Genomic DNA, 13,776 nt, shown 5'->3' on the forward strand with positions numbered 1-13,776 from the left:
CACTGCTCAGGCCCAGCAGCACTCCTGCTGCAACCTGGCATTTCCACATGCTGCTTTTCACCTCTTCCCCACTTTTGCCTGATAAACACACTGATGGCAGCTAAGAGAGACGAGAGCGCGGCAGCTTGAGAGCGAGTGTGGTGAAAGCTGTGCCTTGAGCTCTAGCCTGAACTGCAGCTCTCTTCCATCACAGCAGGCCCACACGCAGTCTTTCTGCCATGTTCTCCTTTCAGGATTTGCCCACCTAACTCCTGGCTCAGCCACGAGAAACAGAAAAACAGGAAATCCCACGGTGAATGCTGGAGGGAGAGAGCTCTCTTAAGAGATCTGTGAAGTTTAGTAGGCTATTTGGAGTGCAACTGAAACTTTCAGAAAAAGACGTGTGTTATGGATCTATTGAAATGTAGAATCTGTTGTAATGTGGTCTATGTGGTACTTACCAGCACTGTGCTGCACGGCTCAATACTGAAAAGTTATTCTGAAGGGAAAAATATTGAAAGGACACCAGATGCTCTCAGAAATGTTGCTTTTCCCCTGAAGTGAATATCTGACAAAGTTATTGATTTCTTGAAAGATTCAATTACCGTAAGAGTGGGCCTTTGATGGCAGAGGTGTTTCCAGCACAAACTGACACACAGATCCTCTCAAAATTTCTGGTCTAGTACAGCCTTTGGGTTGCTTCTTTTCCAAATGCAATGCTAACAGCACAGTTAAAACAGCACAGTGCAGACAATGCAGATACAGCACTTGGTGTATCTTCTATTTTAGTTTCTTTGTGCTTTTTGTAGTAAATACTGATAAATTCGCCACGACCTTACTACACTCACAAGAAATTTTTGACTACAAAAAACACTTTGCAGGTGAGACACTTTGGATTGTACTGGGATAAAAGTTGATGAAATCATGCCACCAACATTATGGCAATATGTGATATAAACTGGATCCCCCAAATGTATTGAATGCAACAGCACTGCTATCTGACCTTGCTATTAGCAAGAATATGCCATTTATCTACAGCTCCCCCTTGTACAGCTTTGTAGCATACACAATCATAGGCAGCAGATTTGCTGTGCAGTTCACTGGAGTGGTTCTATCTAACATGTTGCTAACATCTCATCTCCCAAAAATCGGAGAATGGGTGGCAATCTGCTAAATTTTATCCACAATTTTGATAATTCTTCCAAATGATACAGTTCAGTGTCATCTTGACCTTCATGTTTTTCACAGGGAACAGTTACATAAAAAGGATGAATGAACAACAACAAAAGAGGAAGGCTGGGATCGTATAATCTGAAAACTGGAACCAACTGCATTTATGATTTCCTGTTTAGGTGAGGGAGGCAGACTGAATAGTTGTTAAAGCTCATTATTGTAAGTAACAGAATAGAGATTCTGCTGTAATTTCTGTCATACATTTACTCCATGGCCCTGGATGAGCATTTAAAACCAGGCTGCGAATGTCACCTCCTTTACATTAGAAATGTACTAGGTGTAAAAATTCTGAAAAAAAATCAAACTTGTGACCAAAAGTCAAAATTGTGCATTCTTTACTGGTAAAGAAAATGAGGCAAACAGCAGTCAGCTGTGATTTTCAGTGACAACAGTACCTTTGAATCCTACTGATTTAATTTCTCCCCTAGAGAATAAGAATAAAACACTTGAACCATTGGAAGCATATTGAATGTGTTTGTTTATGTGACTGGTAACAGTTGGGATTAATATTTGTCACTGAACCAAAATATTGGCAAGTACAAAAGTAATACATGCACATCACTGATTCTTAATCTTGCTGGTCATTTATGAGCTCGACAACTTTCATACAAAGAAATAATTTAATTATTTGATATGCCCATAACTGGTTGGACAGAAGGCTTTCACTGTGTTATGATCCCAAACCAGATCTAAGCTCATCCAGAGAGCTTCCTCCTGTCTGTTGATACTGAGATTTAACATGGCCTTAAGAAACTCAGGTTTTTGACTTTTTTCCTTGCCATGCAGGATTTTGAGGTGCACATCTGCCAAGGCTCACAGCACTGGAAAAAGGTCTGGTCCTCTGGAGGCAACAGCAAACAGCCTCTAGACTTGAAGCCAGAAATTCATACACTTTCTTCATTGAGGTCCCTGGAAATTGTCATGTTTGATCCCCTGGCTCAAAATTCAGGTAGCATGGGAAGCTGTTGGAGAAGCAGCAGGTTAGCCTCAGTGCCACACAAGCTCACTGAGTTTTCATTCAGCTGCTGTATTTGAGGCCTGCCTACTTCTGAGCTTAATCATTCTTCAAACATCTCCCAAACTAACAATTCAGAACACTGACATATGTAAATTCATAGGGTTTGCTAAAGCAGCTTGCTTATAGTTTCATTAACCTTGGAAGCAATAAGCAATATCTTTTCAGAGGGAGGACTGGGTTGCTTTGTCATTCTAGGTCTTGGTTCGGGATTTTTTCCTCTATTGCATGTTAAAATTTATTCATGGTCTCTGTGCCACAGTGACTGATATTGCTATCCTCTGATGCCTTTTGGAAATGTAACAGAAGCAATTTCCAGCTCATGATACAGGAAACTCCTATGTACCAATACATAAAAATTAAGATGAAGGCAGAATCTGTGGAGAGACCTAGATGTGAGAGTTGTGCCTGCATGCTTTCTTTGTTGGAAAGTGGCCACAAAGTGAAGAGTTTTACCAAGCCTATTTAGATCCCCATAAGTGGATTTTGGCAGGAGTCAGGATATGGCCACTGCCAGCTGCCTGTTGAGCATGTGTATGTTCTATACCTCTGTGAAATTAACAATTAGGCTATGATGAGAAAGTAAATCTCAGTAGGAAAGAACAGTTAGCAAAACCCTAAAGCTCGTAAGTCATTCATTGACCTCAGATTTCATTTATTTTAATGAAGTTAGGGAAAAAAAATATTGAGAAAGACCTGGTCAATGAAATTAGATAGCACTCTTTTGACTAAAAGATTAGCTGAATATAATGCTTATACACAGACAGCTTCGTATAGTGCTTCAAGAATAGTTTTTGAAAATGTGAGATTTTCACTTTGCGCTTCAATAGAGTTGCACTGAACTACAACAGTCTGCATATCGTACATGCAACAAATGCAGCAGCTTTCTGTAGCACTGTTGTAACACTGCCCTACCCTCTTTTACTGCCCTCCCTGTTTGCCACATCACCAGCTGCCTTAGCTTGTGATCTTGTGAACGTGCTGGTAGCAGAGCCTGGGTGCAAGGAGCCATGGGACAGGCCTCTGAGTCTGAGCTTCTGAGCTTCAGCAAGCTGCAGCTTTGCAAGATGGGAAGTAAGAGTTCAGCTTGATAACAGATACCCTTTGCTTTTGTTTTGAAAATAGTAGATGAGCAAGAGAAATATTATGGTTTTATCTGGTATGCAGCAAGGCTTTAAATTTGAGTTTACTTACTTCTACGCTCTCCACATAGCCCTTGTTTGACCACAGGTTTTCAAACACAGCCATGGCAGGGTTACAGGGTAATTGGCTGGCAGCCAAAGGACTGTATTTAATTAGTGAGGAATGCACTGGCCATAGCAGCATTCCCTATAAGAGCCACAACCCACGTAACTACAGGTGCTGTCCTGCTCTCTCTTCAATCTCAGGGACTGTTCTTCATGCAGTACTGCATTTAGCAGTTTGTGCCACATATGGAAAAGAGTATGCTTAGATGCTGCTATCAGAGTATTTCTATTTTCTGTTCATTGCTCTGTCAGAGATGCAGGCAATATCTTTGGATTTTAGGGTCCTGCTGCCCTCTTAGTCTTAGAAGGGAAATGGGGCCGTGTGGTCCTGGTAAGAATCTCCAAATCCTAAGGACTGAGATTAAACCTTGTAGGGCACAGTCCATATTAGTGACTTTTCCCAGGAGAACCAAGTTGCAGCAGTGTTGGGCAATTTAGGACACCTTTGCCTTACTGCAAGTACCACTTATTTTGTATTTTTTGTTTTGTGTGATCCAAAGCTGAGAATACAAATGCTATGGAAACCTTGAGTCATCAGTGGCTCATTCAAACTTCTGCTGTGCCTGGCCATCGTTAGGTTTTTGTGATCTTCCTTCTTGGATCTTCCATCCTGTTTTCTTTCTTACGCGTCCGTAAAGTCTGTGCCTAGCGTTGATCACCCACCATGTCCTGTGCTCTCCCCCACTCTGCTGCTTTCTTCTCTATTTCTATTTTGTCCAGCTGCAGAGTAGTAAAAAGAGGGAGCAGGAGGTGTATGTGTTGGGAGCAAAGGGGATGTTGGAGAAGAGATATTGAAAGGAGCAACAAGAAAGGATGGGAATGCTTGGGTGTGAGGGACAAGCTGCCTGCCATTGGCACAGGGGCACAACAGTACATAAACTGTGCCAAGCTGGAGGAGTATTGGGGTGATGAATGAGCGTGATGTGATACGGGAAATGGCTGGCACAAATTCCCTGTTCAGTTGGATTTTCCTTGCAAACACAATGGATTTAGTTGAATAGGGAATGATTACAGTTTGAAAATGTTTCTGACTGTTCTGCAATTGTTTGGAAGAGAACTGGCATTGTTATAGCTTTTTTAAACAGGGTGGACAAAATCATAATTGCAAAGTTTTGTCTATTATAATTGTTGCATATAAAATCTTCTATTAAAGTTTTTTTTTTTTTTTTTTTTTTTTTTTTCCTAATGAAACTGAATGACTTCAAGGTGGAGTTTGTTTTTTTCTTTTGTTTGCATTTTTCCTTGACTTTTTGCTCTCAGGTGAATTGCTACTTGCACTTAATTATGGAGAGTGGCTGCTTGGAGGCCTTAATACGTCTCTACTGTTTTGTAAAGAGCATCAAATTGTTACTGAGGATTGGAACTTTTTTTTTTTTTACTGAGAATGGAGGGCAGCTGCAATGTCTTCTCTTTCAAAACTGAATATGAGATACAGAGGCCACAATTAAATGCAAAAACATAAATTACATTTTTCCTTGTTTTAATGCGAGATTTGCACTTAACTGGAAAGAGTGAATGCTACATTCTCTCTACACAATTGCTAGTATCTTTGCTGCAGGGACAATGGTTGGTTGGAGTGTGAAGCTTTGCCAGAAGTATCTTCTACTTTAAGAGAAAGGCTGCCAGAAGATAGGAAAGAGCCAAGCAGGAGAATGCAGAGAACTCTTGACCACTCGTTACTAACATGCAACACTTGGCCTTGTAGCTCTGCACTGAGCAACAGGAACTGCCACGCTGTTTCCAGGAACAGCCAGTGGCAGATGGTGAGAGATGAAGAAAAAGTGCACGTGCACAAACATCTTGGCTTGGTGTATCCTGTGTATCCTCCTGGCTTTGGGAGATCAGTGTGGTAAAGGCTCTGGGAAAACCCAGAAGTTTCATTTACAGTATTGTAAACTGTATTTATTTGCTGTTGATCACACTGTCCATGAATTTGTGTGATGTCTTTTAAAATCCGTTTTTAGCCTCCGCAATCTCTTGAAGCAATGACTGCCACTGTGTAACGATGGACTGCACCAAAGAGTGCTTTCTTTTGGGTGTGTTGGTTTTAAACCTGCTGCGTAATGACTTTGTTGGATGCTCCTTCAGCTTTTATACTAGAAGAGAAAGCAAACAGTTACACTGCATCTCCCATCTCCATTCAGGATTTTATAGACTGCTATCACTTCTCTCTGCAGTCATTTTTTTTTTTCCAACCTGAAGAGCTTGTGCCTATTTAATTCCTTCTTGTAGTGAAGCTGTTCTGTACCTCAAAAAGATAAATGTAGACTTCTTATTACTGCTCTTTCTTCTTTCTCTCAGGTAGAAGTGCTGAGGAAACCTTATACAGGAATACCATATTAAAAGATTATTTGGTCCCTCTTTGTGCTAAAATAATTAGCCTTCAGCTCCTAGAAGTTGCCAAAAGTTTCTGAAAGGAAGAGAAAACTGCTCTTTAAACCTCTCCAATTTGAGGTTGCATTCATATCCTAAAGTAGATAAGAGCACACGGCAAGTAAACAGGAGAAATGTCTGGATTTGAAGTCCTCTTAACTGCCAACAAACCTTCAAGCTTAATACGCAGAATTTGATTGAGTGCAAGGATGTGACAAAATTGGGACCTGAGAGATCAGGAAGTTCAGTAAGGCTGTACTGAGCAACGTCAGCAGAGCTAAACAGGAACAGAGAGCAGAATGTGTGGGTTGTTGGCTTTTTTCTTTTTGTTTGTTTTTTTCTTTGTGGCTTTTTTTTCCCTCCCCATTTAGTCCAGAGTCAGTGCTGCATCTTCTGACACGGTAAATCTTAAGAGAAAGAGAAGGAGATAAAAAACTAAATAAAAAGTTGCTCTCTTCTCTATGTTCCCATCTGGCATAAATATCCAGTTTGAGAAAGGCAAATGCAGGTGTCTTCAGACTCATGGGAAAGCATCTGCTAGGAACACCTTGCTGTCCTTTCATTCTGGCAGACTTGCAGTATTCCACCTTGTGCCTTTTATTGTGTGTGTCCCACTGCATCAGGTTCAAGCTCTTCAAAACTCTGCACACCTTTGCTGCCGTGTCTCAGTTCTGTGAGTTTCCCGTGTGGTCTGTGCTGCTGGCAGTCCTGCTGCACCTCACTGCCTGCTCCTGCCATCTCCTTTCATCGTGTCACCCTATGTGTGGAGCTGGTCTAACAAGACAAAGGTTTTATCTCTGATTATGCTTTTACTGGAAACTTGTTCCAAACACCTACCGGATACTTAAGGAGGTGAGCCTTTCCCTCCTCTTCCTTGGTTATCTAAAATAAAACTGATTATTGACTAATTAAGAACCTTTGTTTTGTTCTCCTGTACACTTGCTTTTTGCTGAGTTTCCTTCTAACGCCAGCAGTGCTTCTTGGGCCTTTCTCTCCTGTCCCGCCTTGTTGTTTTGTTACCACCCACTCATTAGATCATGTCTGAAATTAGCTTGAGAGAACTACAGGGCAGGGTTGATTTCTTGTCTTTTTACTGAGGGCTTGGCACAGTTTTGAGTGGCTTTCAGACTGGGGGCAGGGTGAGGAGTGATAGCAGCAAAATAAGTCATTGTGCAGCTTGGGGAAACCAAGGCAGGAAGGCCAGGTAGCTGCAGAAGATGCTGGTTGAAGGTCTGTAGGAGGAACAGTAGGAGCTTATGTAGCACTAAAGCTTGTGCTTTGTGTAGATAATCCTCTGTTTCTTTAACCATCTTCTGTGAAAAACAGTCATTCGGATAAAATTCTGAACTCTTCTGGGGAAAAAATAACATTTTCTAAATGCTTGTATTTTACCATAAGCATTTTCGTTACACAGTGTTTTCTGTAGTAGCTTTGTGTTGTTTTTGTTTGTTTGCTTTGTTGTAGTTTTGTTTTCTTGACAACTAAATAATGATAAATGTATTGAGGCCATTAAAAAATTCAATTTCAGCAAGGTGAAAATGATGACCTATTAAAGTGATGTTTTTTCTGAGACACTACCTTGTGCCCCATCTCTGTGCTGGCTGGGGATAGTGGGTGTTCCCCTGTGGACTGAAATGATGCTGAGGGCTGAAGAGTGACTCACAGACCAAAAGCAGAGTCATGGGTATGTACAGAATTTGGGGCTCCCTGAGACTTGCAGTGGGCTTGGTGTGCTTTGGATCAGGTGCAGGCAGGATGTGGAACGCACCATCAGGTAAACTTTCTCTGTTGGAGATACATTTGAAAGCTGTAAGGGGTAACTTCTCTTGCAGGCAAGACGTGCATAGATGATATAGTAGAGAGCCATAACTGTGTCCAGGAATGAAACAGGTGTGGCTTTACCTTTATGGTAAAGTCTCTCAGTTCAGAGTAGATCCCCAGCGTATGTGAGTGTTCTTTGTCTATCTTGTATTTTGCCTCGTAGAATGTAATAAAAAACAAATCTTGTTACTTTGCACGTTCATGTAGTTCATATTGCTGCTTTCCACATGGGTACTACTCCAGATTTATATATATATATATATATATATATATATATATTTAATATAATGCCTTTCACCCAAAGATTCTCAAGCTGCTTTGGCCCAGTTCCCAGGTACAGCTTAGCAACATTTAGCATAAGACCAGTAAAAGGAAGTAACGGGGAATTTCTCACAGTTCTTGGCTGGCTGTCAATTCAAACGCACCTACAGGTCAGAGCATCCCCAGGGCTCCTCCAGCCTCTGAGCCCCTGCTTGTTGTGGCTGTGACTGCCTGCTACACACAGCTCCTGCCTCAGGCCACCAGAAATCCTTCTGTTCTTTTCTCTGTTGTCTCCCAGCATGCATAAGAGATGATAATCTTTGTTGGGAAAACTCAGTGAGATTTGCAGGGTCTTAATCTGATGCTATTTGCAGTTTGATCACAAAGATGCATGGAGCTGAGGCACGTATTTTTGATTTTGTACCTCTCTGCGGATGCATAGATATGTGCAGTATTCTAATTTCTTTTTCTCATCTTCACGTTCACAGTAACTCATTTCTCCAGCTTGCTATACTTACTGTTTCAGTTTCTTTTCCAGTAGTCAGGATGGTTTTTGTTTGTTGTTGCTTTCTGTTACTGCTTCAAACTTTCTGAATGTTGTTTCTTCTCTGGAGGGATTGTTGGACTTTGAAATCAGCTCTCATATGGAGAGCCTCTGGAAGTTTGTTACAGCATGTTTTGCTGTTCAAAGCTTCTCCTCGGAGACATTTTGTCAGAGTTTTGCTTATCTACCACTATTGCAAAACGATCCACCATCTTATGCAATCAATTCACTTCTTCATAGCCTTCTCACTGGTCTTTAAAGCAAAATAGAAATTAAACTGTACCTGCTGTTATGCAGGTAGTGGTGATCTGTCTTTTACCTTTGGACCACAGGCAGTGTCAGCTGTGTTCACGTGGAAACCTTGCAGAGACACTTGGGAGCCCTCTGGACCATGATACTCTTTGGTGGATGCAGCTGGCAGCCCCGTGAGGGCCTGAGGATTGTGCTTTCTTTCCTGAAAGAGCCAAAGACAGGACAGTTCAGTCTGTTTTGTGGAGCTGTGTTTGTGCACTGTTGCTGCCCTGCTGGCAGCAGCTTTCTAGGAATGGCTGTGTGGCAAGGAGTGTAGCTGGAGGTTCACATCTCTCCTCAGTGTGGTTGCAACAGAACTGAAATGCAACCTTGCCCACCTTCCTGGCCTCTGTAATGTACAGCAAAGGCTTAAACTGTGGGTTTGGGGTGGGAGAGGGAGAGAGAGAGAGAGAGGAAACAATGCTGGCTGGACTCTTCCCCTTCACTAAAAGGCATCTTTTACTGCATGGAAGAGATGACATGACTTAATGAAACTCTCAGATGTTCCTTGAATTATTTTCCTGAGCATAGAGCTTTCTCTTTTGTGGTTAAATATGACAGTTATAGTGCTGTATTTATGCACAGTCAATAAATCAGCAGAAAATGGGCTGCAGACAGGGCATGTATCTGTGGTCTATTTCTTATACTTCAGCTGAAAATGGAATTTTTGAATTCACTGAAGCCTGTGAAAAGAAATTCAAGTGCCATGAGAGGTTCACACAAAGTCTGAAGGCACACAGTAATGTGGGATTTGCACCTCAGCTTCAGTTACTGTCCTCTACTCTGCAAACCCACGCTCTTCAAATGTTGTAGAAAGCTGACTGACTTTCAAACTGACTTGTCTTTAGTGGAGGGATAACTGAAAGGAAAGTGGAGCAAGAGGAGGGGGCAGAAGCCTTTAAGGGCTGAGTTACAGTTTGTGGAAGCACGTAGCATACTTACAAAATCAGAAAGGAAAAAAAAAGTGCTGCTGAGCAATGTCCTGGAACATACTCATCTACTTTTTGTTGTTGTATTTGTTTTTGTATTTTTTTTCTTTCCAGAAGGGGCTGTGTGACATAGTGGCAGAAGAAGCCTGTTCTCTTCCATTGTCTGGCTCAAGAATGGCAAACTGCTGAGTGGTGAGAGTATTTAGCCCTGATAGAGCACAAAATATCAAAGGTCTCGAATTTGCTCAGCTTCTGCCATCTCAGATAGAATTCTCTATACCCCCACTCTGCCATATAGTTACCAGAGCTTTGGAAGGATAAAGTTATTATTTAGCACAAGTTTGTATTTTTAATCTTAGTAGAGATGGAGTGCACACAAATTCATATTGAAATCAAAGATTTCATATTTCCGAAAGGGACAATATAGATTTATGGCTGGCTAAGTGCTGAACACTTCTAAAATCTCACTGTGAATACTGAAACTTTTGTCTGATGTGCTACTACACAAATCCCTTAGCCCTGTGGCAGCTCCTGTTCTGGTTAATGAGGATTATACTTCCCAACTTCCCATGGATTCATTATTGTTTTTACAGTTACTGAACAGTTACCATTTTTGCTCTGGCTTGAAGCTTTTTAAATAAGTCATCAGGGCAGCTGTACTACAAGACCAAGACAGGGAGCCGGATAAGTGGAAGGAGGTTTGAAGGATTTAGCTGTTGAACCAGATTTTAAATGGATATTTTCTGACTAAGGTATCAAGCACGTCTCAGATTCATATGGCCAAGTGGTGCTGATGTTCTTTGGTGTCCCAAGGAACAGGGCTAGAGTCTCACAGCTATGTTGCTTTTTCAGATAAGAAAGTAGGGGAGAAAAAAAAATAACAGATGAAGCAATACAAAAGGGTTAAGAAGTATTTGTTAAAGCTAAAACCTGTTAGATGCCACAGCTTAGATGTTATGCTGTGTTAGGACAAGAAACAGAAAAATAATAACTTATTGGCGCAGCAGGAAAATATGCAATTGATCTGTTTGATCATTCTTACAAAATAATGCTTCTTTTTACTGTTTGACAGAGTATCTACACAGGAGTGATTTCAAAATATTTAATTGTAGGGGAGCTTACTCTGCAGTAGCTGTTCTGGTTAATTTCCCCTTAGAGAAAATTTCCTTAATGATCAGAGCTAAAGAAATTGAGTGTAATTTCAATTGAAAATTAAGAATACTTTGAACTTTATAGATGTAACAAATGTCTGTCACCTTAGTTGCCAAGTAGTCAGCACTGAAAAAGGCAAATTCTGTAGAGTGGTAGTAGTATGGAACTACTTGCTCTTACTGCATTCATGCATGTTAGCAACGGTGGTGTCCATTATTTTCAGTAATAATAATTAAAAACAAACAAACAAAAAAACCTCTTTAAGTAAATGACTTGTATAATGCCCAGAAAGTTGCTGGACTGTAGCTTTTGTGGTATCCAGCAGGAGCAAGCTCTGAAAGCCAGAATCCTCAAGAGAGGGAGAGTATGTGAACCTTGCCTGCTGCTGCCCTTAGAAAGGTCACCCTCTGAAACTGGAAACAGTGTTTTGTCTTGACCTTTAAATATTACGTTTGAATGTGAGAGAACTGGCTTTCAAATTTCAGGCAGTCTGGGTTAAGAAAAAAAAAATCAACATGAAAATGTGAGGGTATGAACTTGTAATTGTTGAGCGACGCAGCCTGGCTCGAGGACACTGTAGGACGTGAGGCCCCTGGATTGCCAGTTTGAATTGGCTGAGATCAGCTGGAATCAAAAGTTAGTCTCTGACTTCATCTGGTTGATGTGAGAGAAATGCATAGGTGGCCTCATCAAGTTCTCAGTGCAGGAACCTAACAGTATTAGCTGGCATCTCCTACCAATAGTTTACTTTCCATTCAGGCCTTAGCAAATCTATTCCTATCTAGGAGCTGTCTTTCCAGACTGACGTGCAGCAGTACAAAAAATATGGTATCAGAATTTTTGCCTTATCTGTAGAGATTCAAATCCTGTTCCTGCAGTCTGGCTCCATTGATATGCACTAATACTTACATAAAATTATTTATCTGTTTATCCCTCCTGGCATTTCTGCTATGATTGCTAACATTCAGAAACTTTAAACACAGCTGCAGTCACAGATATGTAACTTACAGAGAGGGCCTAGATAATGGAATGGAGAGGCTCCAAGTTTGACGGTACTTGTTTTCAAAATAAGCTGCTTCTCAACTATTAATTAATCCACTTAAAGCACACTACAATTAAATACTTTGATAACGTGATGTGAAAAATATTTGCAGAAGCTTTTAAAACAAACCCCCACGAACCTCTTTCTGCAAACAGTGTGGAGATTTGGCACTCTCTTGTATCCTGATTGTTTCTGCGACCACAAGGAACAAATGCATCCCTGAATTACCTGGGTTTACATCTGATTATTTTGATCAACATGGGTAATGGTATCTTTACCAACCTTTGCATTTTGTAATGCTTTGTAATGGGGATTTTAGCGTTCACCTGTGGTCTTGTGAAATAACTATTGCCCAAGGAGCTTTGAGAAACAGAGCGAGAACTGTGCCTCTGCTTATTATTTGAACGAAGAGAGAGAAAAAATACGCAGAAAGAGCCTTTGCATGTAAAAACACTGGAAAATATTATTAGCTACTTAATTACTGCTAACTAAGATTCATGTTGACAGCACTGCTTTTGTGATTCTTGGATCCAATCCTGGAAGCAAACGAGTAACCGCCAGCAGACAGGCACCGAATGCTGCCCGATGCGCTGCCCACCGCTGGCACTGGGGCTGTGATGGCAGGGCCCGGCTGAGCGGCCTGAACTGAGGCCTGGTGGTTTTGAATTCCCCCACCTGAGAGGGGAGCGGTGTGTGGTGTGGGGATGGCGGCGTGTTGGCTGCGGAAGTTTGGCTGCAGTTTGCCCTGCCTTCAGCTGGGTGCCCCACTGGCACGGGGTGGGGTGTGGGGGCCCCACGTCCCGCTTTGGAACTCCAGAAGACAACTGTTGCCTGGCCAGAAACCAGCAAATGGAAGGGCTGAGGATTTAGTGCTTAAGTGAAACCTCCAGTGGCCGGGAGCACAGCGGTTATATCACAGGTGATTAGCCCCATTGCTCCACTCCGTGCTCCACGCCTGCTCGGGCAGCCAGGGTAGGCCGCGGCGGGCAGGCGTGGGGCGGGGGCGGCGGCGGCGGCTCGGCCCGGGGGAGCGACGTGCGGAGTGAGTGCCGCGGGCCGGAGCCGAGAGCGGGCCGCGAGGCGCCGCTGCCCGGAGGTTCCCCCCGCCGCCGGGCCGGGCCGGGCGGGGCAGCCCCTGGGGCGAAGGGCGGGGAACCCCGCAGAGGGGCGGGGCGGGCTGACAGGTGTGCGCGCGCGCAGGGTTCCTCTAGCACCTCCCTCCTCAACCCGCCTCCCTCCTCATGAATATGCAAATGTGGGTATAATTCGCAGCCAATGGCGTGCGCGCTGGTCACATGGTGCTGGTGGAACCTCAGGGAAGAGAAGTTGAGTCTCGGCGAACACAGCAGCTCAGTAACGCGCCGCAGCCGGAGCGAGCGGAGCCGGGGCGGGCGGACAGGCGGCGGCCGGGGGCGGTGAGCCGCTGCCCGCTCCCTCCTCCCCGCAGGGTGCCCGGCGGGCCGGCGCTCTGCCTGGACCATGCCGATCCTCCTCTTCCTCATAGACACGTCCGCCTCCATGAACCAGCGGGCGTATCTAGGCACCAGCTACCTGGACATTGCCAAGGGCGCCGTGGAGATCTTCATGAAGGTGAGTGCGGGGCCGGGCGCCGCCGCCCTCGTCCGCCCCGTCCGCCCGCTCACGCCGTTTCTCTCCGCTCTCTCCGCAGCTGCGGGCCCGGGACCCGGCCAGCCGCGGCGACAGGTACATGCTGGTTACCTTCGACGAGCCGCCCTACTGCATCAAGGTAACCGAGCCCCCTCCCCGCCGCCCTGCGCCGCCGTCCCGGCCCCGCCGCGGAGCCGCCCGTCGCGCGGAGGCGGCGCGGCGCGGCCCCGGCCGCCGTGTCGGCCGCGGCTGCATCCGGTGAAGATGGCGGACATTTTGCT

The 13,776-nt window shown here is 43.8% G+C and overlaps 1 protein-coding gene across 6 annotated transcripts in view; it reads left to right on the forward strand.

The window, feature by feature from the left end:
* Positions 1–13,776, forward strand: part of LOC122163806 (integrator complex subunit 6-like) — a 51,141-nt gene that overhangs the window by 3,592 nt on the left and 33,773 nt on the right. For 4 of the 6 annotated variants that reach the window (XR_006170051.1, XR_006170052.1, XM_042825305.1 and 1 more), the window contains exons 1-2: positions 13,307–13,477; positions 13,557–13,634. Coding sequence is in view for 4 of the 6 variants with exons in the window: in XM_042825305.1 (XP_042681239.1) it covers positions 13,367–13,477; positions 13,557–13,634 (189 nt within the window). In the remaining 2 variants the exon portion in view is untranslated. Of the gene's footprint in view, positions 1–9,807; positions 12,807–13,159; positions 13,478–13,556; positions 13,635–13,776 lie in introns of those variants that run through there. The other 2 variants (XM_042825308.1, XM_042825309.1) reach the window with 1 other exon arrangement.

This window comes from Centrocercus urophasianus, unplaced genomic scaffold (genome assembly GCF_019232065.1).
Source record: "Centrocercus urophasianus isolate 14NV4802_14NV808 unplaced genomic scaffold, USGS_Curo_1.0 seq_24, whole genome shotgun sequence".
In the NCBI taxonomy this organism is placed as follows: domain Eukaryota; kingdom Metazoa; phylum Chordata; class Aves; order Galliformes; family Phasianidae; genus Centrocercus; species Centrocercus urophasianus.